At 36.8% G+C, this 27460-nt stretch overlaps 1 protein-coding gene across 14 annotated transcripts in view; it reads right to left on the minus strand.

The window, feature by feature from the left end:
- Window positions 1-465: 465 nt before the first annotated feature.
- The window catches only part of PRRC2C (proline rich coiled-coil 2C), a 95334-nt gene continuing 68339 nt past the window's right edge, over window positions 466-27460 (minus strand). For 5 of the 14 annotated variants that reach the window (XM_070385296.1, XM_070385298.1, XM_070385295.1 and 2 more), the window contains 13 exons: window positions 26883-26975; window positions 23884-23985; window positions 19337-19538; window positions 16977-17180; window positions 12008-12120; window positions 11636-11772; window positions 8326-8557; window positions 7980-8102; window positions 6464-6682; window positions 6045-6148; window positions 5527-5653; window positions 4449-4685; window positions 466-2387 (listed from right to left, as the gene is read on the minus strand). In XM_070385296.1, the coding sequence (XP_070241397.1) occupies window positions 2130-2387; window positions 4449-4685; window positions 5527-5653; window positions 6045-6148; window positions 6464-6682; window positions 7980-8102; window positions 8326-8557; window positions 11636-11772; window positions 12008-12120; window positions 16977-17180; window positions 19337-19538; window positions 23884-23985; window positions 26883-26975 (2151 nt within the window). In that variant the 3' untranslated portion in view covers window positions 466-2129. Of the gene's footprint in view, window positions 2388-2842; window positions 2896-4448; window positions 4686-5526; window positions 5790-6044; window positions 6149-6463; window positions 6683-7979; window positions 8103-8325; window positions 8558-11635; window positions 11773-12007; window positions 12121-16976; window positions 17181-19336; window positions 19539-23883; window positions 23986-26882; window positions 26976-27460 lie in introns of those variants that run through there. The other 9 variants (XM_005902401.2, XM_005902400.3, XM_070385300.1 and 6 more) reach the window with 8 other exon arrangements.

Here is a 27460-nt window from a genome sequence, read left to right on the forward strand (position 1 = left end):
TTATATCAAAGCCTCATCTCTTGCTTAAACTCTAGTTCATGTAAAATATCCTTCTCCTTTGATATTTCTCTGTCCAGGGAAATGTGTGTGTTTTTGACAATAATTCTTTGGAGTAATTCTATGTTGGAATATGGAGTAAATTAGTGAGTCTTGCCCAAGCTTTACTAAGATTTATTTTGGGTCCCTCCATTTCCAGCCAGAAGAATGGTGATTCTATTGTCTACATTCAGCAGTTTACAACACCAAGAAAGACGACTCTCCTCTTCCTTGACAGACTGTTTTCAAATGAACATGGCTACCTCGAGAACAGGGGCCATACATACTATCCTCAAAAGACAGTCTTTACTTTGACTGAATAAGCTTTATAGTTCTTCAAAGTCAGAAATCAAGTTTTGGGGTGGCATTTTTTCCCCCTAGAGCATAATGTACTCTTACTTCAGATTTTAGGAATGGATAGGAAGCTCCAAGACTCATTATTTAGAGAATACTTTATTAGTTTCTGTAATCAAACCCATGTAGATAAGACCTTACATATTTAATACAGTGTGTTACCCCTGTACAAATGGAAAAAATTATGTTTAACGTTTCTAGACCAATATGGCTGTTAATTTCTGTACAATGCCAACCCAACACGGTACAACTGGGATACTTTTTCCAAAGTTGACAGCACAGCTAAAGTTTCCAAAAATTCAAATTATATATATATATGTATATATATATATAGATTTATTTATTTATATAAAAAGACCAATAGCAGTATGTTATGCATCAATAGCAGCAACAGCTTTTCCAAGTTCTGCAGTCATCTGAACAAAATTATAGAGACATCCAGCACACTCCATTAAAAAAAAAAAAAGTAAAAAACCAAAACCTCAGAAAACAGCTAAGTTCTGTTACTGTTGTGGTACCTGGCACCATTTTTTAATTACGTTTCTCAATCATCATCTGGAAAGAAAACATTCTAGAATAACGTCATTAAAAACAGATCTGATAAAGCACAGTCACTACTACATATCATAAAGCAGGTACAAGATATTTTACATTCACAGAGGTATGATACAGTACTGTCCTACATCTATAATACTAGAGGATATAATTAAAAAGGCATTATTTGAGACTTGATTCTACTTTCCAGCAGAGGGCCCAAAGGATGGTTATGACACAGCTCTGGTACAGAAATGCACCTTCTTAGATAGGATTTCCTTTCTTCATTGGCATAGTTCTAGGTACTCACTGCTCTTCATGAACATCAGCTAAAAACCGTTTAAAAAAATAAACAAAAACCAACCATTGGATTCATACAAAGATGACTGAGGAGAGGCAAGCAGGACTCAACCTAAGTAGTATTTGACCAACTCCGTCATGTCTGAATGGTTAAGAGCTTCACGGAAGAAAGGAGATGCCAAGTAGCACTTCAAAGCTTTGGGCCACAACCAAAACACAGCATCATTTCAAACAGAAGCAGTAGCCAAACACTGCCCACTTGGGTATGTTCAAGGATGTTGACGTCAGTATTTCATCATCTGCTCACTCATCCAGGAAGAAGGGGAGATCAGTTACTGTACTTTGATTGTGTTCAACTCAATCACCATGTTACAAAAATAGCAAGCTGCCATAATAAAAAATAAGGCTCCTCTATCCAGCACCAGTTATCTTCTGTTCTTCACCACCAAGCCCATAAATGCTCTAACCATATTCCAAGAACAAGAGGGAGCACAGAAACCACATCTGATGTCTTAGCTGGGACCATCACTTTGTTCAGGCTGAGCTATTCCTCTGTGGTGTTATTTCCCTCATATTTCTGGTGTTTCATCTAACCATAAGGATTTTAGTTCTACATTATATGCACTCAGGAATGTGTGCACGTATTCACATACAAATTCTGACTGAAGATGCATGGCCGTCAACAGAGTGCATGTTATACAGTAGGTGCAAGCTGGCAAAGCCTCATTTACGGGTGCAGCAGCTGCGTGTCAGTGTAAATCGCTCCTATGTCCCTTGTGCACCTCCAGGCTCTGGACGGGATAGTGTCAGAGACCACTTTGCCCCTTTGGCTGACGGCATTGTCTAACTTCATTCTCCCTCTTTCCCCTCTCCCTTCCCCTTCCCCCTGCAATAACCCACAGCCTTTAAGATTTTGTTTCTTCGGTTTTGATCGCCTGAGGTTTGATTGGTCCAGTTCTAATAGGTTTGGTGGCTATGGTGGGTGCAGGGGGTGGCTTTTCTTCTACTTTTTCCTGACAGACACCAGGAGGGTCGGTCAGGGTTTCAGGAGGTTTACTTGAGTCACTGTCCACTTTCTGGGCTTTGCCTCCTATCTGTTTGTTCTGTTGCTGTTCAGAGAAGAACCGTTGCGTGGACTGAAGAACCTCTGCTCTCTGCTTTGCCTTAAAAAATGAGAAACAACAACTGAAAATGCTGCAGTATAACCAAAGCCTGTCAATCAATCTCAGTTCAAATCTTTTTACCAATCACAAATCAGTTTTCCCCACGTTGGTTTGGCCCCAAAGTACCTCATTGATCTGTCAGCTTTTAATGGATAGATTTCTTCCTATTTTTGAAAACATTCCATGTGATTCAAAACAAAACAAAACAAAACAAAAACTGAAAAGAATAGGACCACCTCCCACCATCTTTCCAAAGTTTGCCCTTGTAAAAAAACAATAAAATATAAATTGCTGTTGGTTTGTATCTTTTCTGTAAAAAACTTATTGATATCAAATTTTATTTAGGGAGTCTGCTTGCAAATTTGAAAACATATATATGTAATACTTAAAACTTCTATTTATCAATATGTGGTCTACAATAAAATGAAAAGGAAGCACTTATATTGTGGCATTACCAACACCTAGGACCAAATGTCTTGTGGCTGAGTCCTCTTCCCACAGCTCTCTTCTGCAGGGGAAGAGCATCAGAAATTAGTAACTACAACTTCACTTGATCACTAAGTTCTGATAGCTCCTACCACATTCTGAGCTGGTAAAATAATTTCCTAGTTTTATTGACGCTGTGCCCCCAAAGAATATACTTACGTCAATCTGTAAATTATACCACCATAACATACACAATTAAGACTAAAGTTTCTACACCTCTTGCATATAACAAAAGCTCTTCATGTTCTACAGGTAACCTGTACTATTCAAAGATCTGAAGCAATTTCATGACATCTGTATCCTTTTCCACCCCATTATTAAGCTCTAATGTAATTTCCAACATGCGGATGTAGGAAAATCAAGTGGCAAGGAGGCAACAGAACTGGAAACCAAGGCCAAATGGTTTCCAAAGATTTCTACACATATAGTATTTTTAATAGTTACAAATGGATGGAAATCCTAGGTACGCAGCCTTAATAAAAGCAGATAACATTCAACAAGTGTTTCACTTCAGGGCAATCTTTAAATTTGATTATTCAGGATCACAAACAAGGGACATCAACCCAGAAAGAAACTTTACTGAATCAACTGAATTTTCTAACAGGATTGTCCTAAACATATTTCTAATTCAGAATAAAGTGTGACTATGGACATTTCCCATTTGAAAGCGGTAAGCTTTTTTTTGTTCTCATCTTGCCTGATATATATACTGACAAAATTGGCAGAAGTACTAAGACTTTAAAAGTCAAGTCTAAGTAAATATAGAAACAAATAAATTATTCAGCTATCTGTACTGGCAGACAGGTTAAGTTTATGCTGCAAGAACTGTCCCCACACAGACTCCTCAAGGCACCCTTCTGCATTTAGCAAACCTCATGTTTATCAGTGCCTTTTATCATGAAGGATCCCAAAGTGCTTTTTGAGTTCTTCATCTACAACTACACAATCAGTTGTGGAATACGGATGCCTCAAATGGCAGGCAAAAAAAAAAAAAAAAAGATATGAAACCAGTTTGAGAAGAAAACTATACTTGGATGCTTGGATGACTCATGAAGGAAGAAAAATCAAGATAACATGCCTTACCCATTCCAGAGTTTTCACATAACAATGATTTATATCTTGGGATGGGGGTGGGGGTGGGAAGGGAAGAAAAACCAAAAAGAAAGAAAATGGGGAAGCCTGTAATAATTCATATTACTTATTTGCTCTTCCCAAAAAATATAGCAGCTAAACTCAGATCTCAAACATTTATTCTATAAACAATTCATTTGGCCACAGAGTTTAAAACGTTAACTTGTTTGCTGACTATAATTGCAAAAATAAGAAACAAACAAAAAATAAAAACATAAAAAAGAAAAAGAAAAGTGTGTGTGTGTGTGTGGGGGGGGGGGTGGGGGGAGTAGGAAGAAAAAAAATTAAATTAAAAAAAGGAGGTGGTGATGAACAAAAGTAGTTAGTGTGGTCAAGTCTGCTAAGACAATGAATGCCTGGATAGGCAGTTACGGGTCCAGAGGCATCGTAAGACATGGTTCAGAGACAGATTCGTGCTCTGTTGGCTGTTAACACTGTACTAACCTTCATGTCTTGTTCAGCCTTCAACGCAGCCTGGGCCTGATTACCTCTGACTCCAGATAGTGATCCACAAGGACCCCTGGCTACATGTGGCAAACGAGCATGGCTCATGAGGCCTGTGGTCAGCGGAGGAGGCATCTGACTGGCCAGTGCCATTGGTGGCCTCTGAACAGGCGCTGGGAAGGTGTTAGTATGTGGGGCTCTTACCAATGGAGGGACCAGGTTAGGTTGAGAGAGAATCTGAGTGAAAAAAACAAAACATACAACATTGAACTGTTAAAAAAAAAAAATTGCCAACTAGACTAGGTTGGCTTATACCAGAGTAAATCTGTGCCCATTCTGCCAGTGAAAGGAAGTGTATGGGTTTGTGCCATTCTATTACAGGACCAAGAAGAAACATTCTCCATGCTTGGAGAATCTGACAAAAATTAGGCAAAGCAAGCTATGGCACTTCAGTTGGTTCTAGCATTTCAGCTACAAATTCTGAAGGGGAAATAGAAAAGCTATTAAATAGGATATCTTTTTAAAAAGATATAATTGCAGAAAAGGCACATATACCAACTATAATCTGAAGATAAATGAAAATACTACTAATCAACAAATATATGAGAGTTCTTATCAACTTTAGTCCTTCCATAGGATTAGCGAAGGGAAGAGAAGCCAACATGTTTACACATATATTAGAATGTCTTTTAGAATTTCTGTATCAATTGCATATAGTTACCTTTAGAAAACAAAAACCAAACCCCCCTCCCCAACTTTTAAACTAGAAAATGTTAAGCACTGGGACCCTTCTCTGAAAAGTCAGCTTCTTCAAAAGATAAAAGGTTTGGGACTGAAATAAATTTTTAGAGCTGTGTGGGGAATCTTTTGACTATATTTCAATTGTCTGCTTTAGAACTATATGGTTACTACTTGTGTCTAGCTAAAAATTGTACAGAATATATTTGAATGTCATAAATTTACTAAAAGCTGTTTCTAAACTGGTTATAATATGGCAGGATTATAAAATCAGAGAATTAGCCAGATTAGCAATCACTCGCAAGTAAGTAATACTCATTTCTCATTTGTATCTGCCCACCTGGGGTGCAAACTGTGTAGGAAATGGTTGTGCCATTCTCACAGTGGCAGGGGCTGACTGGAACTGCTTCTGATAGACAATGCTGTTCATTTTGCTGGACTGGCTGTTCGGACTTGTGGAAGTAGCCCTTGGAGAGAAGCCATCACTGGTCAGTAACAGTAGTGCCATGTAAGTAATGCTGTTAGTTTTTAGAGACATGGCTTTTGGTAGATTCATCATACTTGGTAGTTGATGAAAATTTACTGGAGATACCAAACATTATGCTGGGAATGGAAGTGCAGATGTGAGAAAGCATACTAGCTTGATTTTCCCAGGGTTAAATTTTTTTCCCCCTTAAAACAGAGTATAACAAATACATTCTTATTATAATTAAGCTTAAATAATAGTTTAACACTGTGGGTAAAACTATGAGAATGTCTTATGCTTATTATAGGAAAAGTGACATATTAAGTATCTAACAGAAACATGCTACTCAGCTATTTGGAAATTCTATAAGCAAATTTAAATGCCCATTTTACCGGAAAGGACTAGATGTTGGTGTGGTGCTTCTGCCACTGATTGGAGGAGTGCCTGGTTTTATATCAATGCCACTTCCAAAGGCTTTTAGTTCCATTTCAGACATCTGAGGAAGAGCATAAAGTAAACTTAACATTTTTGCAATTCCATAAATTAAAGTGCTGTGTTTAGTATTTTATCTATAATTTCATCTGGCATAGAGCAAAGAACCTTAGAACAAGATTTTATGATTTCTTTGTTATAAGGTAAAGACAGAGGGCCTAAACACATTAATAGTAAGTGGATTAAAAAATAAGTATACTGAGCCTGACATTTTTTGGGGAGTGAAAGAAGCTTGATTTTTATAGACTATACAGATACATAAATCTAAACTCATGGCCTTAAATTCTCAAAAAAACTGCATACATTTCTCTTCACTTACTTTTCCTGTGGTTGCGATCATGCTATGCTGTGTTCCAGCAGGGATCAATCCCCTGAAAGGCTGGCTTACTTGTGCAGTACGACTCATGCTCTGGGCCTGTGCTTGTGGGGCAGTATGCTGTAATGGGGGCTGAAGAGTCTGAGGCAGAGCAATTAAAGGCTGCCCTGTAGATCCAAAATTAGGCAAAGAAAGCTGGGATGCTGGTAAAGGTACTGTAACCTAGAAAATAAGCAAACAGAAACTGTAGCAATTTGCTTAATCTGTTGTATGTATATCCCTTTAACTATATACATGACTCTTCAAATACTTCTGAGTAAGATTTTAAACAGAATACTTCAATCTATTAATATATTTCACATGTAAATATCTTGATTAGTGACTACCTCCATTCTTTTATTAAATGTGCAACAATAAAACAGATTAGCAGTAGAGAAACTCTGTATGAAATAATTATGACTGTCTTTGAATCCACAGTATGTCTTAATAACCCCAGAATACAATAAAATCATGAACATACACTTTAAGAAAGTAGTTACAACTTTCATTTTTACAATAGATATTTTTTATATTATTTTAAAGGTGTGGTCAAAATGAGCTTTGACCAAAAAAAAATCTTTCCGGTGTCATACAAATAGTATTTAATTTGAATGTCAATACGGTGATATTTTCTTAATTTTCACCCCCTAAAATATCCACCAAAAATAGCTATGAGAAGATGACTAACGGCTTGCCTCTCTCCTCCAGCCCTCCACCAACTTTTTAAAGAGTAAGCTGATTTATGAGATTGTCAGAAGGCAGTTTCATAAACATATACATTTCACTGAAAATTATTATTACATTCATATACTTAAGAAATTTTTTTGTTATTTTTACTCTATCATACTCTGCTACACAGTCCTATGTATTATATTAACTGGTGTGGGTGGTCTTCAGGGTCTTCCTTCACCTCTAGCATGGATGGGTAAAACATTTATCACACTTAGATGTAACTGCATGTACTGGACAATAGTTTTCCATTGTGGACTTTCCATTGTGTCCACAAGACTTGTGGACTCTTTTGTTAAAATAATTGATTATATAAAAATCCATTTTAGGGACTTCTCTGGTGAACCAGTGGCTAAGACTCCATGCTCCCAATGCAGGGGGCCTAGGTTTGACACCTGGTCAGGGAACTAGATCTTACATGCCAAACTACAGATCTTGTATGCCACAAAAAAGACCTTGTGTGCTGCAACTGATACAAAATAAATATTTATTAATAAATAAATAAAAGAAGTCCTCTTTAAAAAGAGGTAAAGAGCATTACTGATTTTATGGGAAGTGAGGGTGAGAAGAGGGGTGGTGTAAGACTGAAACATGTCCCACTACCAGTGGACCCCAGAGAATTCCTAAATTCCTCAGGAAAAAACTCTGAGGCCACTGGACCATCTCCCCATCTTGGTTCTATTTTAATCCCCCAACAACAACAAAAGCAACAGCAACAACAATAATAATAAAGAAAATTGAGGAAATTTACCATGCCATAGTTTACCTGCTGGAGAGCACTTGGTGACTGGGCAGTGTTATAAAAATTTGTCTGACCAGGCTGTTGTACTTGTCCAGAATAAAGATTTGAAGCCTGGGTAAGATTCGCTCTAGCCTAGAAAATATTTTGTAAGAAGTAGATTGAAATACTTTCTAATTCAGGATCAAAGGTTACAACTTCAAAGTAATCTCAAAGAATCTGATTAGCATTAGACAGAAAGGAAGATTTTGTTTTTTCATTGTGTCTTTTAACATTTTTTTTTTCCCCAAAACTCTTTCTTAAATAATTTGCTGAATAGGAATACAAAAACAGTGCGTGATTCTAGCTCTCGCCTTACCTGGAGAAGATGTGTATCGATCAGTTGAGAACCTCCTAGTCCTGATGCCTGACCCAGCTGATGTTCATACAATATGGGAATAGGTTGAGTATTTGAAGTTTGTTGGAAGGCCAGACCTGACTGTGCTTTGGCAAGTTCCTGGTGTTGGACAGCTGGAAAGTTGTGGATGGCAGTACCAGAAAGGACCATAGATGGCTGGGACAGACTGCTTTGCATAAAGGCTGGCTGAGATCTACGGAAGTATTAAAGAGAAAGGCATGTTTTAATCTGAACTCTTAAGAATGAGTATCTCAAATGACCAAATACTCTACTTAGCGTAACTAAAGAGGTAGAGAATACAGTGTCTAAAGCACTTCTTTCAAGACTTATTGAGCCCTACATACAGTAGAGCTCTGCACGTTAAACTTCTGGGAAAAGGCTTATTATTACTCTTGCTGAGAAAATGCTAAGATTTTCTTCTCTTTAACAATGAGAATAATTCTATTTTCCTGTGTTCATTAGTAAGCTCAGAACCAAATCTGTTGTTGTTCTCTTTGGTATTACCAGTCTATTTGAATTTATAGAACCAACAGCTCTGATTTTTAATATCTGTATTTCATTACAGATAATATATACATAGTATACATATATAAACATGTAGTACATATATTTCAAGACCTCTATGGAATAAAGCAGAGTAGCAGTTAACAACAGGAGCACCCACAAAATTCCATTTTGTTAATTGAAGCATAATGGACTCATAACATTAGACTAGTTTCAGGTGTACAATGGAATGATTCGGTATTCATACATATGCAAAATAACCACCACAATGAGTCTAGTTAACATTAGTCACTACACATAGTTACACATTTTTTTTTGTGATGAGAAACTTTTTAAGATCTATTCTCTTAGCAATGTTCAAATATGCAAAACAGTATTATGGCCAAAGGGTATATGACTCCCTTATAAAGGGGATGTAATGTACAACATGGTGCCTATAGTTAATAATGCTGTATCGCATATTTGAAGGGTTTTTAAAAACATACAATGCTGAAATATAACCCCAGACTGCCCTATTATTTCTGGGATGGAGGCAGGAACAAAACCCATTAAGCAGGAACACCTTTCTAGGGACACAACTAATTTTTACAACATCTACTTATAATGCTTCAAACATAAAATGTGAAAACATCAGTATACAGTTAAAACTATACCATCTTGGCAGAAATTAACGCCAATGATTCCCTGTTAATAAATACTACGCTAATTAGGTTCAGAACATGAAACAGCAGAATGATGTGGAAGGGATACAAACAACTACTTTCAAAGTCGAAACTGGTGCCTTTCAGGTAGCCATTTGTCACAATTACATAGACATTTACATACATACACACACACACGTTACATATTACATATATATACTTAAAAAGTTCATCTTCCAAGGCAATTGTTAAAATGGGGGTTACAGAATGTCGGTGCATTGCAAATTCATCTCCCATGACTATTGAAGACATTACTAATTACTGAACTCTGTTTAACACAGCTCAAAGGTAGCAAACTTTTCAACAGTGTTTCAAACAGCCAATTAAAAGGAGATTGGTTTTGAGATTAAATCTATTTGCTCTTTCTAAATCTACTAAAGTTTTTTTTATAAATATATATTTTCTGGATTTTTACATTTGTGGAGTTTGGTTTTTTGTTTGCTGTTGAGTGCAGAGTCTTAACCACTGGAAGTCCCTCTACTCAACTTTTAAGTTTTACTACAAATTTCAATATAATCTCAAATTTAACAACATGAAAGAGACTGCCTATAGTTATATTTAGGGTAATAATTTTACTTGTACTGAGAATTTTTTGGAATAACCAAACTAAATGACAAGAGTAGTATCAGAATTAATTAATTAGTATTAATTATACAGATGTACTCAATGCTACTGAAAAATCTTTAATAAAAAACGAAAGTGAGAGCCCCATTTATTAAGTTAACCAATAATTCTGCTCCTTTGAGAAAGTGTGACTAGCTGAGACCACCTTCTTTAGGAATGAAACATGATCTGTAGAAATGAGCTATATCAATCAATGCCAATTTTAACCTATAAAGTATGGAAATTCTACCTGAATCACTTGAAAGCAAATTTCCAAAAGGAAATGTCTAATTTTGCAAGCTAATTTACACTAAATGTCCTGAAAGGAATTTCTTTTTCTTTTTGATGGTTCAGAGCTATTACCATGAGTACTGATGACAGATGTACCATGATGATGACTGAGTTATGCCATCATCACTGCTATTATTCAACCCTTAGGCAACGGCACCCCACTCCGTACTCTTGCCTGGAAAATCCCATGGATGGAGGAGCCTGGTAGGCTGCAGTCCATGGGGTCGCTAAGAGTCGGACACGACTGAGCGACTTCCCTTTCATTTTCACTTTCATGCACTGGAGAAGGAAATGGCAACCCACTCCAGCGTTCTTGCCTGGAGAATCCCAGGGGCGGGGGAGCCTGGTGGGCTTCCGTCTATGGGGTCGCACAAAGTCGGACACGACTGTAATGACTTAGCAGCAGCCACCCTGCCAGTCTCATTAAGTTGGAGATGAGAGACACCTGGGTTAAATCCAGGATCTGCCACTTATTTGTACTGTAACATTAGGATAAAAACAAAATAAAACCCACAACCTCTTCAAATGTCAAACAGGGATGACTTAATCTACTTTATCTGGTCTTGGGAAAACCAAATAAGTTAGTGTATGTCAAGGGCTGAGTAATATATATTAAGTTGGATAAAGATCAGTTTTTATTACTTGCTTAATTGCAAAGATAACAGGATGAATCTTTCAAAAGAATGGTTTCTTCTATACTATACTCATATACGACAACATACTCATCACTACTACTTCTGTTCTGTTTCAGACACTCCACTTCTCTCGCTTTTATTACATTCCATCCTGGCCTCTGCCTTCTTACATACTGCTATCATCTGCTGTGCCTTAGCTCTTACACAGAGCAAGTCTGATTTACAGTTGTTAGCAGCGAGGTGGCACTTACACCTTTAGGTCCTTAAGCAGTTTTTCTCTGTGATTTCTAATTTTTATGGGACTGCTGTTAGCCTCTTCTTCAAGAAGCTTTGAAGCTTCACTTTGTTCAATAAAGTCTGACAGAAATTACCAGAGGCTGAAGTTCATGACACACATGCAAAACAATTATATAATGCAGTTTATAAGAAGGTCATCTTACTTTTGGGGGGAAGGAGGGAATAGACAGGATATGGCAAGAAGGTTCAGCATTTACATTGTTTCCAACATCATCACAAACATAATTATAAAGCATTTACCTGTATGGCTGAAGTGAAGAACTGAATAGTTCCTGAGCCTGGGAAACAGCAGGCCCAGCACCCAAACTCAGCTGGGCCTGATGCTGTCCTTGCAGTGGGGCATAAATAGGGATTGGGATCTGCTGAACTGAAGTTGGCTGCAATGCAATGTAAAAACAGTATGTGAACACCACATACACAAGCGACACACTTGGAAAATAAAAATGTAAGACATGAAACAAAACATTAATGCTACGTATCAGTTCCCTTTGAAAACAAAACAAAATGTAAACGTCTAAAATTCCTTTTCAATCCATTACTAGTCCTAAACTGAACCCCCAAATACTATTACACCATAAACATGATAGGGTGAAAGAAGCCTGTGATATTTACCTGAGAGAGACCTGGTTGGAAGCCTTGTTGCTGAGCCAAGGATGGTGGAGCCAGTCGCGCATGTTGGGTATTGAATAGATGACTTGTGTCCATGTAGAAAGCTGGGATCTGAGCTACAGATTAGCAGGAAAAATAAGAACCAATGAGTGCCTCACCTTCAGAATCTTCTAAACAGTAACCCCAACCAAACTTTAAAGCAGACTTCATATTAAGTGAGCCTTCTGAAAATTCATATAGCTAAGGAAAAACTAGAAATGTGAAAAGATGCAAAAGGAAAAAGATGTAACATTTCTACCTGACAGGTATATGCAAATTAAAACAATGACACTCTCGTACTTGTGGAAGGTAGGAAAAAAACACTTTCATATACTGCCACTGGGGTACAAAGTAGCAAAATTTTATATAATCCACAAAAACTGAAAATTAACCAGCAAATTCACCCTAATTTTAAATCTACCAATTAGAATTTAGCAAAATATTTCCAAAGAATTATGCCAATTTATACGCTCCTTGGAAGAAAAGCTATGACCAATCTAGATGCATATTAAAAAGCAGAGACATTACTTTGCTGACAAAGGTCCGTCCAGTCAAAGCTATGGTTTTTTCAGTAGTCATGTATGGATGTGAGAGTTGGACTGTGAAGAAAGCTGAACACCGAAGAATTGATGCTTTTGAACTGTGGTGTTGAAGACTCTTGAGAGTCCCTTGGACTGTAAGGAGATCGAACCAGTCAATCCTCAAGGAAGTCAGTCCTGAATATTCATTGGAAGGACTCATGCTGAAGCTGAAACTCCAATACTCGGGCCACCTGATGCAAAGAACCTACTCACTGGAAAAGACCCTGATGCTGGGAAAGACTGAAGGCAGGAGAAGGGGACGACAGAGGATGAGATGGTTGGATGGCATCACTGACTCAATGGACATGAGTTTGAGCAAGCTCCAGGAGTTGGTGATGGACAGGGAAGCCTGGCGTGCTGCAGTCCATGGGGTTGCAAAGGGTAGGACATGACTGAGCGACTGAACTGAACCAACTAGAATTTGGCAAAATATTTCAAAAGAATTATGCCCATTTATATGCTCACTAACAATGTGCTTTAAGAGCCTAATAATTGAAAGAATTTGGTATAGATTCTTATCAGATTTCTTCTCCATGTTTATATTCACTACTTTGTGTTATGTTGTTTTAATATAACAGTATGTTTGGGAGAACTTTCCATATTGCTTTTATTATCATTATAAACAGTACTGCAATGAATGAACATCCTCATACATATATCTCTGATTAACAAGTAGGCTTATCTATACATAAGACTCCAAACTGGCTTCCATGGTGGCTCAGTGGTAAAGAAACCACCAGCCAATGAAGGAGAAACGGGTTTGATCCCTGGTCTGGAAAGATCCCACATGCTGCAGAGCAACTAAGCCTGTGTGCCACAACTATTAAGCCCAAGTGCCTAGAGCCTGTGCTCTGCAACAAAAGAAGCCACTGCAATGAGAAGCCCTCAAACCACAGACAGTGATGATGAACACATAAAACATTCTGAGATACTTTTCTAAAAGAATTATGCCAACTTACATGCTCACTAGCAATGTGCTTTAAGAGCGTAGTAATAATACCTATGGATCCTTACAGATACTGGGTATTAAATATGCTAAGTATTATCAATCGTCCTAATATTTCCCAAATACAAAGACAAAAAATAGCCTCACTGTCCTTTTATTCTGAATTTAAATGAGTGAGCTTGAATATTTTTCAATCATTTATTTACAATTTAACTCTGATTAATGTGTTTGTTTTTAAGGCAACTCATTCAATATCACAGTAATTCAAGTTTATGCCCCGACCAGTAAGGCTGAAGAAACTGAACAGTTCTACGAAGACCTACAAGACCTTCTAGAACTAACACCCAAAAAAAGATATCCTTTTTATTATAGGGGACTGGAATGAAAAAGTAGGAAGTCAAGAAACACTTGGAGTAACAAGCAAACTTGGAGTACAGAAATAAGCAGGGCAAAGGCTAATAGAATTTTGCCAAAAGAATGCACTGGTCATAGCAAACACCCTCTTCGAACAACACAAAAGAAGACTCCACACATGGACATCACCAGATGGCCAACACCGAAATCAGGTTGGTTATATACTTTGCAGCCAAAGCTGGAGAAGTTCTATATAGTCAGCAAAAACAAGACCAGGAGCTGACTGAGGCTCAGATCATGAACTCCTTGTTGCCAAATTCAGACTTAAATTGAAGAAAGTAGGGAAAACCACTAGACCATTCATGTATGACCTGAATCAAATTCCTTATGATTATACAGTGGAAGTGACAAATAGATTTAAGGGACTAGAACTGATAGAGTGTCTGATGAACTATGGACAGAGGTTCGTGACACTGTACAGGAGACAAGGGATCAAGACCATCCCCAAGAAAAAGAAATGCAAAAAAGCAAAATGGTTGTCTAAGGAGGCCTCACAAATAGCTGTGCAAAGAAGAGAAGTGAAATGCAAAGGAGAAAAGTAAAGATATACCCATTTGAATGCAGAGTTCTAAAGAATAGCACGGAGAGATAAGAAAGCCTTCCTCAGTAATCAGGGCAAAGAAATAGAGGAAAACAATAGAATGGCAAAGACTAGAGATCTCTTCAAGAAAATTAGAGATACCAAGGGAATATTTCATGCAAAGATGGGCTCAATAAAGGACAGAAATGGTATGGACCTAACAGAAGCAGAAGATATTAAGAAGTGGCAAGATTACACAGAAGAACTGTACAAAAAAGATCTTCATGACCCAGATAACCATGATGTTGTGATCACTCACCTAGAGGCAGACAACCTGGAATATGAAGTCAAGTGGGCCTTAGGAAGCATCACTACAAACAAAGCTAGAAGAGGTGGTGGAATTCCAGTTGAGCTATTTCAAATCCTAAAAGATGATGCTGTGGAAGTGCTGCACTCAATATGCCAGCAAATTTGGAAATCTCAGCAGTGGCCACAGGACTGGAAAAGGTCAGTTTTCACTCCAATCCCAAAGAAAGGCAATGCCAAAGAATGCTCAAACTACCTCACAACTGCATTCATCTCTCATGCTAGTAAAGTAATACTCAAAATTCTCCAAGCCAGGCTTCAGCAATACGTGAACCATGAACCTCCAGATGTTCAAGCTGGATTTAGAAAAGGCATAGGAACTAGAGATCAAATTGCCAATATCCGCTGGATCATCGAAAAAGCAAGAGAATTCCAGAAAGACATCTATTTCTGCTTTATTGACTATGCCAAAGCCTTTGACTGTGTGGATCACAATAAACTGTGGAAAATTCTGAAAGAGATGGGAATACCCGACCATCTGACCTGCCCCTTGAGAAATCCGTATGCAGGTCAGGAAGCAACAGTTAGAACTGGACATGGAACAACAGACTGGTTCCAAATAGGAAAAGGAGTACGTCAAGGCTGTATACTGTCACCCTGCTTATTTAACTTATACGCAGATTACATCATGAGAAAGAAGGGCTGGGCTGGATGAAGCACAAGCTGGAATCAAGATTGCTGGGAGAAATATCAATAATCTCAATACACAGATGACACCACCCTTATAGCAGAAAGTCAAGAGCCTCTTGATGAAAGTGAAAGAGAGTGAAAAAGTTGGCTTAAAGCTCAACATTCAGAAAACTAAGATCATGGCACGCGGTCCCATCACTTCATGGCAAATAGATGGGGAAACAGTGGAAATAGTGGCTGAGTTTCTTTTTTTGGGCTCTAAAATCACTGCAGATGGTGATTGCAGCCATGAAATTAAAAGACGCATGAAAAGACGCTTGCTCCTTGGAAGAAAATTTATGACCAACATAGACAGCATATTCAAAAGCAGAGACATTACTTTGCCAACAAAGGTCCATCTAGTCAAGGCTATGGTTTCTCCAGTAGTCAGGTATGGGTGTGAGAGCTGGACTATAAAGAAAGCTGAGCGCCAAAGAACTGATGCTTTTGAACTGTGGTGCTGGAGAAGACTCTTGAGAGTCCCTTGGACTGCAAAGAGTTCCAACCAGTCCATCCTAAAGGAGATCAGTTCTTGGTGTTCATTGGAAGGACTGATGTTGAAGCTGAAACTCCTACTTTGGCCACCTGATGCAAAGAGCTGACTCGTTTGAAAAGACCCTGATGCTGGGAAAGATTGAGGGCAGGAGAAGAAGGGGATGACAGAGGATGAGATGGTTGGATGGAATCACCGACTCAATGGACATGAGTTTGAGTGGACTCCGGGAGTTAGCGGACAGGGAGGCCTGGCGTGCTGCAGTCCATGGGGTCACAGAGTTGGACACGACTGAGCGCCTGAACTGAATGCTGTGGAATTTAGTAGGATGTTACCCCTCCCAATATATAAATTTCTTTGTTGTTCTTAGGTTTATTCTTCCCTCATGTACTTTATCATCAATTTGTCAGGTTTCAGATAACAAACTTTGGTTCTCTGTAGAGGGTTGGTTCCACAATACCACCCTCACTGTCCCCGGCCCAGATACCAAAATCTTTAAATGCTCAAGTCTCTTATGTAAAATTGGGTACATTGTTTGCATATAACCCAAGCATATCCTTTCATATACTTTAAATCTCTAGATTACTTTTAATACCTAATACAATGTAAATACTACATAAATAGTTATCCCTACACAGACAATACAAGCTTTGTTTTTTGGAACTTTGTGAAAATTTTTTTAAACGCTTTCAATCCACAGCTGATTAAATCTGCAGACTTTGAATCCGTGAGTACACTAATCTACTATCTATGTAACATAAGTGTAAGAAACAATTGCCAGAAGCCCCTGAATAGAGAGACAGCATTCAATTCTATGAGGAAACAAATTTGCAAAGCAAATCAAAAAAAACAAACTTGAAAAGGTAAGGGAAAGAGAAAAACACAGAAGCATTAAAACATCTTCATTTTCTAAATTCCTTATATTCAAATCTTAAAAATCTTACCTGCTGCAGACTGAGACACATAGACTTGTGGACTCTGTTGCTGCTGAGCAATAAGGGAAGGCATACAGCTTAACTGTGAAAAATGACTTGCAGAAGGCAGGCTGCTTGTTTGTAATTGTTGGGGTTTCACTTTACAGATATTAGGAGGGTCTGATGTGGTTGTAGATTTTGTACTCAAAGAAGAGGTAGTATATGTACCAGCTCCTACATTGGGGAGAGGGATAAAATGAGAGAAGTGTAGTGTATATTTAAGTAAATTCAAGCAAATTCAAGTAAATTCAAGCACCAACTGGAAACTGGAAAATTAATATTTATGCTGAATAAGTACTTATTATGTACTTATATACTGCATCTCAGACCAAAAGTGGATATGAAGTGGCTTATAACAGGAAGAAACAATTATCAGATGCAAATAGGACAACAAAATCTGGAGAAATATAAATAGAAAATTTAAATATAAACTCACAAAACAAGGAGGCTGAGAGCCCACAACATTGTCATAGCTTAATGTCAAACTAATACATAGTTTTCAATCATCACAAAGGATAATTGTCAGTAATGCCTAATGCAGCTCCCGATAGGCATTACTGACAGATAATCAAGAACTTTATTCATTTATGGTGAGACATAAATACAAGCACATAAATGGGCCCTGACAGAACACAACTGCTCCCCAAATGTCACAGAAACTTAAGGTTAGATTTTTTTCCCTCTTTGTGGCAAAATACCTTAAGGAGCTTTAGAACGTCAAATAAATATTTGAACATCTATTAAAGGCTAGGCATAAATGTAAGAAACACAGGGAAAAGTGCTGTACCTTAAGAATAATTATTATTAATGTAATATAAAAATTTAATATAAACTGCTCCTAGAAAGACATACAAATTTATTTCTCTCCTTGTATTTAGTAATTCTTTAAAAACAAGACAAACTATTAGTAATACTACAGTAAATAATAATACAGGTATTTGATTCAAAAGTCAGATGAAGTAGTTATTATTATTTTCAGACATCAAATGATGTTCTAAGAGGGGACCAACATTGAGGTATCTCTATTCTTCCATATGGATGACCAGGCAAGAAGGTCCTAGTTAAAAACTTATCCTAGTTGAGGGAAGTATAGGGAAACTAGACTCCAAGGAAAGGAAGTAGTTGGGTTCCAAAGAAAAAAGCAGGAAGCTTCTCAATCTCTTTATTTCCTAATCTTCCTACCGTACTCTCCTGGTTCCTTTACAGCCTCACTCCCTATCCCCAAGCAGTCTGGGGCCTAAGCTGTTAATATTTATATAATGAAGATGTCTTGCAAACGGGTGGTGGAAGAAGTACAGTTGGAATACTGTCTTTGATGTGAACCTCTGGGTTTGTCTTAATACATGTCTGATTCCAGATAATATCAAATAACTATAGTATAACCCAAAGTCTAGTCCTTTTGGTGCTTAAAACTAGCACAGAAAGCTGGAATACTGAGAATCATTACTGCAATCATTAAATGAAAACTAGCCAGAGAAAGTAAATTCTGTGCTGTATACATTTTACATGCCTTGGAAAAGGAATTTCCCACTGTTTTGGAAATATAGACAGTATTAGGAAAGCTTAAAATGAAACTTCTATTTTCAGAAGAAACATGGTTATGCATATTGTAAAAGGATGTATCTTCATAGAGTCAAATATTTCAGAAACATCTCTGGTTCTTTAAGAATGATAAAGCCCCATATGAGATAAAGGATTACACTCTAGTGAAACATTTAAGAAAAACATCTTCTAACTTGGGGTGTTGATGGACTCTCCTTAAAAACAACATAAAACCCAAAACACCAAAGCCAATGGATATCATTTATTCAAATAACAGACTGGAAAGTCTCTACCCTGTAACTCTTTCCCAGAAAATATGTCAAATCAATAGACTTAGGCCAAGAGCTCCTTCAAATTAGATACAGACCACAGAAAACTTAAAAGCTTTGTGATTCCGTGTTATTTCTGAATGGGTCTAATTAGCTGTATGAGTTAAATAAAAATCAAAAGGTAAAATTTATAAAAAAGTTTAGAGGAACAAGACAGGAAATTTCCCACCAATTACTTCTAGGTATCTGTATTGACAACTGGGGTGGGAAGAAGAGAAGATCAATTGAAGTACTTTAGTAAGCCGTCATTAAATATTTACCAAGCTACAACTGGGAGTGGGTAAAGAGAGGGGGAAGAAGGCAAACTGGTAAGAAGTTTATAAAAGAGCTGATAATTATCTCATGTACAATTTTACATCTTTTACGATTATATTTTTGGGGAGAGTAAATAGGAAAAGATCTGAAAGAAATTTTAAATAATTTAAGATCGTTAAAGAAAAGGTACATGAGGATTTCTACCTGACAGTGAAGTTGTGGGAGTGACTGAAGCAACAGGAATCTGCGGCACTGATGCACTTGAGAACGAACTGTAATTAGCAGTGCTTGGTCCACTCGCACTACTGCTGACCCCGCTTGCAATTGGAGGTGCTGTAGAGGTTACTGGGGACCCCTTTTCCCTTACATTTGGAGAATTCTCCCATGCCTTGCGAGCAGACTCCATCTGGAACAAAAAGAACATTTTTTAAAGCCAAAAAAAAAAAAATCATTATCCTAACACAGAACTAATACACATATATAAACAAATATATATACATAAATGTATTCCAAATACAATCTTTCAGATTAGGACCATAAGGCTTTTAAACCTTTCATTTTCTCCTTTATCTCCACTCCTTTACTCAATTGCAATGGGTTTTAATTTTGTCTCTACAGAGTTTGTTGAACGCTCTGGCAAGCAGGTCAGTGAAGTATAGTGACAGCTTTAATCATCTAAATATGACTGGGACTGGTAGGAGTCCCTATTCCTACCAGTGAATAAGGAAACGGAAATACCATGTCCTTTCGGACTGATTTAAGGCTCTGATTCTAGTAAGCAAGACATTAAAGGTCCTCCATTAAATATCCATTCTCTCCACTCTTTCTTTTTAAGTCTTTAAGCCAACATTTCTTGAATGGCAAGTGAGATGTATCTTCTGTTTGGCTATTTTATGTTCACAGTGCTTTAAAGGCAATGTAACCAGCAGGCTTTAGGCTTGGGTACAGTAGTAGTATTTCTTGTTTCATGTCCAAATCCTATTCAGCATTTCAGGTTCTGACTGCCACCATTTGTATTTGTGGGTGCTGATTTTACCTGTAGTCTTAGTTTCTTAAAAAGTAGAAATGGGTCTTATTTGATCGATTTACAGCTATTCAACAGACATATGGAGAAGGCAATGGCACCCCACTCCAGTACTCTTGCCTGGAAAATCCCATGGATGGAGGAGCCTGGTAGGCTGCAGTCCATGGGGTCGCTAAGAGTCGGACACGACTGAGCGACTTCACTTTCACTTTTCTCTTTCATGCATTGGAGAAGGAAATGGCAACCCACTCAAGTGTTCTTGCCTGGAGAATCCCAGGGATGGGGGAGCCTGGTGGGAGGCCATCTATGGGGTCGCACAGAGTTGGACACGACTGAGGCAACTTAGCAGCAGCAGTAGCAGCAATAGACATAAATGTAAGCCACATGTAATTTTATATTTTCTAGTAGCCACACTTTAAAAAATAAAGAGGTAAAACTAATTCTGGTAACATATTTCATTCAACCCAATATATCTACAATAATAATTAAAACCTATAATCAATATAAAAATTGAGATGTTTTAATTTAAAAAGTAACATTTCAAATCCAGTATCTATTTCCTTTTACACTTACAGCACACACCTCAACCTGGATTAGCCACATTCAAGTGCTTAGTAACTACATGTGGTGTGTAGATACTGAATTGGAGAGCAAAGATGTAGATCCTCAGCTATTCTGCGGCTCATTGAACAGGAAAGGAACAGATACAGAAATTTTAAAGTTTCTTGTTCTACTAGTCAAAATATTGAGTGGAAAGGAAAACTCCAAGATAATCTACAAAACTCAGCAGCAATGACTTATATGTGTACGTGTTAGTTGTATCTGACTCTTTGCAACCAGACAGACTGTAGCCCACCAGGCTCCTCTGTCCATGGGATTTTCCAGGCAAGAATAATGGAGTGGGTTGCCATTTCCTTCTCCAGGGGATCGTTCTCAAGGAGGGATCGAACCCTGGGTCTCCCACATTGCAGATAGATTCTTTACCATCTGAGTCACTAGGTAAGCCCCATGAGAACACTGTTCACAAATAAGATTTTAAAATACCACTGTTGGGAAGTTTGTAGGTCCCTGAAGTGCCAACTTTATAAAAATTTCAACCTGATTTTAACTTTAATAATTTTAGAAATATTATGTATCTCCCTACTTCCCTCTTAAAACACACACTATATACAATTTAACCTTGATGGCCAATATCGCTACTACAAATTCAAAATATAAGACACTTTTAGGTTTGCTTCTTTCCTTTTCCTCACAGTCACCTTGCTGATTTCAAATGTGTTTTAAAACAAAAGTCTTAAGAGGGTAAGAAACAAAAGCAAAAAAGCCCCACACACTACCACTTAAGAAGTCCAACAAAATGCAATTTGCTAGTATTGAGATTTTATGACTTAGAGCAATTTTAAAGACTACAATGCCTTTTATATCCAGTTTTGTTGTATTGGAAATAAATTATAGCTTACCAATTTTACATAATATTTAGGCCATATACATTAGTTTCATTTCTTAAGCAGCAAGAAAATTTAGATTCTAATTTTAAAAATTCAAAGAACCTAAAAAGTATAATTTCTTAACTATATTCATTTTTCCTTTTGACAAATATATTGTCAGTAATACCCATATAATATTAATAGAGATTTCCATACTTTGTAAATCTCTCAAATAAAGAGAGGCATTAACAAAAAAAAGTAAACACAGATAAATCAACAAGGACCTACTGTATAGCACAGAGAACTTTACTCACTATTCTGTAATAACCTATAAGGAAAAAATACCTGAAAAATAATGTATATATGCATATGTAGAACTGAATCATTTCACTGTACATCTGAAACTAACAAAACATTGTAAATCAACTATATTTCAGTATAAAATAAAATTACACTAAAAAAATAAAAATAAAGAAACTAGAAAAAGTCTTAAGCTAATACAATTTAAGTTTAGTGTAATTCAACTGTATTTTTTGGGGGTATTAAAAACATGCAGTGAAAGGCAATGTGAAGAATCAACACCCAGCCTAAAGAATAACTAATAATATTTGCTTATTTGAGAAATCAAATGTAAGATATAAGTATGAAACAGGTCGAGACAGTCATTCAAGGGGAAAAAAAACAAAAAAAGGCTGAGTATGAGGTTCAGTTCAGTTCAGTGGCTCAGTCGTTGTCCTACTTTTTGCGACTCCATGGACTGCAGCACGCCAGGCCTTCCTATCTACCACCAACTCCGGGAGCCTACTCAAATTCATGTTCATCATGTCGGTGATGCCATCCAACCATCTCATCCTCTGTTGTCCCCTTCTCCTCCTGCCTTCAAATCTTTCCCAGCATCAGGGTCTTTTCCAGTGAGTCGGTTCTTCACGTCAGTTGGCCAAAGTATTGGAGTTTCAGCTTCATTATCAGTCCTTCCAATGAATATTCAGGACTGATTTCCTTTAGGATGGACTGGTTGGATCTCCTTGCAGTCCAAGGGACTCTCAAGAGTCTTCTCCAACACCACAGTTCAAAAGCATCAGTTCTTCGGTGCTCAGCTTTCTTTATAGTCCAGCTCTCACATCCATACATGACTACTGAAAAAACCACAGCTTTGACTTTGAGTAGGAGGAACTGGCAGTAAACAGTAAGGACTGGGTAAAGATGGAGATGACACAAAGCAGAAGTGGTTGTCTTGTAAAAATTTTATTGTCTCAAACTTATATTTAGGCAGCTTCTTAAAAAGAAGTTGGGGGTATTAAAAAAAAAAAGAGATGTGTGTGGGGGTCAAGGGGACAAGTGGTCAGGAGGCTGGAGAATCAAACACCAAGAGTCTAGAAACAAACATTGACCACATTATAAAACAACTTAGTTACTTCCTCTCTTGACCATCATCAAAAAGATTCACTGGCAACCAATGCAGCATGACAAAGTCCTGCTATAGTAGAGGATATACTGGCCCAGGTTGTAAAACTATAAATACATAGCACCAAAGAGATAAATAAACTGCAGCTAAAAATAACCCTCACTTAATTCCATATCTGTACATCTGTTCTTTTTAACCACTGACTACTTTTGAGGTGAACAACTGATATAAAATAGTCTCAAATAACTATTGTACAAGAGTATTAGTAACACGTAGCACAGTTCAAGATTTTAAGTGTAATAGGTGATTAAAAAAAAAAATAAGCCTAAACTTCTTGACAACAAAAAGCATGTGCTGTGTAAAATCTCTTTTGGACTCTTATTCAATAATTATCCAACAAAAATCAAATAAAAAATTACTTGTTTTAATCAATTACATCTTTAGAACTACCACTTTGCATTCATTCAATTCACACATGACTTACAGGAAAGACAGAAAACTAGCATTCTTAACCATTATTGGTACTTATGATAAAACAAAACAAAACAAAACAAAACATGCAACACCAGGTTACTTGCTTTCTGCATGACTAATGTTTCCAGTAACTATTAGTCTCTAAGAGGAACCCAACACAAACCAAATATAAAACGTTCTCTTGTATTTTTAAGACAAAATTCACAAGCATAGGCCTCATTTTAAATATGAAGATATATCAAGCTACTACTATGTGGTATTAAAAACTAATAAAATTTTAAGGTGTAATTTGACGTCACTCCATTTCCTCAGCTTAGTATTGCTGATTATTGCACTAAACTAGTATGAACACCAAGAGTATTAACTTCTGTCCCCTTGCATGCAACAATCAAGGACCTTTAGAGGCGGATGTTGTACATACCTTGAAGGTGAGGCTGAAAGTAGTGGGAGGAACTGAAGTGAGGCTGGAGCTCTGTTGTATAGTCTCCCTCTTAGGGAGCGGGAGGGTGCTGGGCAGGGGCACCTGAAAAGGTAGGCAACACATCACAATCTAACTAAGTCTGCTGCAAAAGCCCCATTAAATATAATGCTAATGTATTCTAAGGTTATTTTCACTAGAACCAACAGGAATATTTGACTGAATTTACATTGCATTTATACTAATTGATAACTATGGACATCTTAGATCAAACTTCTGAAAAGAAATACTATCTGCTTATTTATACTTCACTGACAGAAAAAGAATCTGTCACATATATAAGGTATAAACTTAAAGGCCATGCTCCTATATTTTAATGTATATACAAAACACTTGGGGTTTTTGTTGAAATGCAGATTCAGACTCGCTTAGTCTGGGGAAGTCACAAAATCCTGCCTTTCAACAAGATCCCAGGTAATGCTGATGCTGCTGGTCCCTGGACCATACCTTGTAAAGCAAAGCTCTAGGGAATATAATTTCTATCATTTACAGAACCCACAGGTTCTATATGAAGCATTTAACATGATAGAGTAAATATAAGAAAGTCTCTCTACAGCAACCTAGTTAACTTATAACTAGATTCAAGAATAAAAGTAATGTTAGGAGGAAAGGCTATAATTATCACCTCCACCTTGTTACACTAAACAAATTATGGTAGCAATACATAACTGTGATAAGTACTGTTATTTAGTAGAAACTTGAGATATTGGAAACTTGCTACCTTTATCTCTTTTTTTCTTCTAATTCTCTGGATCTTAAGATTTTATTATGTACTACTACATGACTGATTTTGATGGTTCAGTCAGTTGTTTAAATAAAATGAAATGCTGGGGAGGGGTTTAAGATAATCACTTTGTGATACTATGGGCAATCTAATGGAGATTATTTTATAAATCTTTAAAACAGCTGCGCTATAATGATCAAAAAGAACACCTGCATTTAAATCTTCAAGATTTAAATGGATATGAATCATCCAAGATTCAAAACAACTGTAATATTAGGTACTACAACTGATAAATCAGTTAAGATCCTTAAAAAAAGTGTGTTAAGCCTCAACAAGAGAAATACGCCATCTTTCAGTTTAATTTTTATTTTTTAGACAGGCCAAGTGGCTTGTGGGAATCCTAGCTCCCCGACCAGAGATTAAACTCATGCACTCTAGGTGCAGAGTCCCAACCATTGGATTGACAAGAAATTCCCCAGTTTAATTTTTAAAAAGACCACAGTTCTATGCATAAAATGGAACCCCTAGCCTAATGAATAAAAAAGCGACATTTCAAAAAGTCCTAAAAATTTCTACATATAGAAAATTTGTTTTTAACACTATATTAAGCTCAGAATCACCACCAAACTTGGCACAAATAAGCAACACTGTGAAATCATTTTACACTGATGACTTTTTATAAATGCTCCCTGACCCAAACTGAGCTTGTTTTCAAATACATTCTGAATACACTGCTAAAAATCAAACACAGACTATTTACTTATACACAAGACGGGGCATCTTCCCTTCAATAGTCCTCTGTATACAAGCCACTATGTTAATTAGCCCTGCAGATCAGACGGAAACCATTAAAACGTTCATGAAGATATTTAATGAGTTTTAAGGGTTTTGAGATTAATGATCTTTCCTTTCATATTCATATTTTATAAATTAAATTTTTAGAAAAGGGTAGTTTGGCAGAAGGCATCATAATAACTCTGGAAAAGGTAACATATTCTATATTTTTCTAAAATGAGAAAAGACACCACAATTCAAATATAATTAAACCTTACTGAAACATTACTGATTCAATTTCAGTTATCATTACTTGATAATCCACATAGTGACACTAGGTATTAAACTGACCAAGCCTTTTTGCCCTTCCCTAGTATTCCATTGTTTCCTACAGAAAGTTAAATAAACCTTTCCTCAAAAGGTCAGGGGAAGAGGAAATTGGACAAATTACATTCATCAGCTCCAAAAGTGCTCTCCTATCACAAAGACAAAATGTGTGACTTCTTCCTTTCTATACCTTTTCCTTCAGCCAGACTACAAAAGTTGGATTAAATGATCCTTAATGCATTTCACCTAAAAGTCTCTATACCTGACACTAAAGACAAAAACAGAAAACATAGCAAAAACATTGTAATAAAACATAATTGAGAGTTTTTATTCTCAAAGTTATAGAATTGAAGCCTTTTAAGAGCTCTCTAAATGTATTTGTAAAGATTATTATTATTATTTTTATTTTTTAAAGAAAAGCCTTTGTTTATCGAGGACTATATTTAAAAAAGAGCAGATGACCAAATTTCTACCATATCTGCTCTACAAAACAAGAGCCACACATGTAACTTCTAAATGCTTTTTTTTTTCCGCTTACTCATTTTTCACCTGTCAGTCTGTGAACTAGGCAAAGTACTGGACTGTACCAATATTTAACAGATTCTTAAATTATAACATGGTTGCTTTGGGAGGCGAGAGCCAGATTTATATGACTGTCATCTTTTAATAGAGTATTCAAGGGTTTATGAAGATAAACCCTTCACAAGAGGAATGAAGTCGTTAATGTCTAGTACCATTTTTCAAATTAAAAAAGAAACACATAAATCTTCAGTAATAATCGTCTTTTTAAGTGAACGGCCTTTCACAGCATTATAAAAAGGTGTCATTTAAGAACAAAATTACCAACAAAATTAAATGCTGAATCAGTAGAATGTGAAAACTAAGAATAAAATTTTTTTACCAAAACCAGGTTAACAGGATTAGTACATATGAAATCAAGCCTAAGCATCACAAGCCTGGATATTAAAGTGATGATTTTCAGGGGAAAAAGAACTCAGCTTTGACTATTTCCTCTAATTACATTACAGTGCTCCCAAATACAAACTTACTGCCAACTCTTAGGTAACAATAGCCAGGTTCCTATCCAAACCTGCCACATCTCCAGTTGATTACTTACATTATTAACCAAAGTATCCTCCATCTTTGCATTATTAGTAGCCACAGTGTTAGGCAGAGAGGAAGAAGGTGTAGTATAGTCTGTTACAGACTCCTGTGGAGTTGTAAGAGAGAGAAAAAAAAAAAGTTTTAAATTGAGTTAGTCACTTTCTAATGGCAGCCTAACAGCTGTAAAGTTATTTTGGAAGAAAGCAGGAGAGTATACCAAACCTTAACACTCAAATCTTAGAGACCAACAGTGGGATAAAACAAACATGGACCTACCACATTTCAACCATTGCTAGAGTCCTATAAATTTAAAATATATACTGCAATATAGGAGGCTGTCAACAGTACCAAATATTTATTTCTGTGGATTTCTAAAATAACTCTGTGTGGTTCTTATACTCAAATCTATAGCTTACTTTCAACTACTGATTTTTTGTTTTCTTCAAAATAAAACATGGATAATGAATGTCAAGATCTTAGTTGTCATAATTAGATTTTAGGATAAACTCCGTGTTTATCATCATGAATCTCTCCTTTAAACATGGTAGAGTCAGATCACATGAGCTTTTCACCTCCATGAACTAAGTTGCA

This window comes from Bos mutus, chromosome 16 (assembly GCF_027580195.1).
Source record: "Bos mutus isolate GX-2022 chromosome 16, NWIPB_WYAK_1.1, whole genome shotgun sequence".
Taxonomy (NCBI): domain Eukaryota; kingdom Metazoa; phylum Chordata; class Mammalia; order Artiodactyla; family Bovidae; genus Bos; species Bos mutus.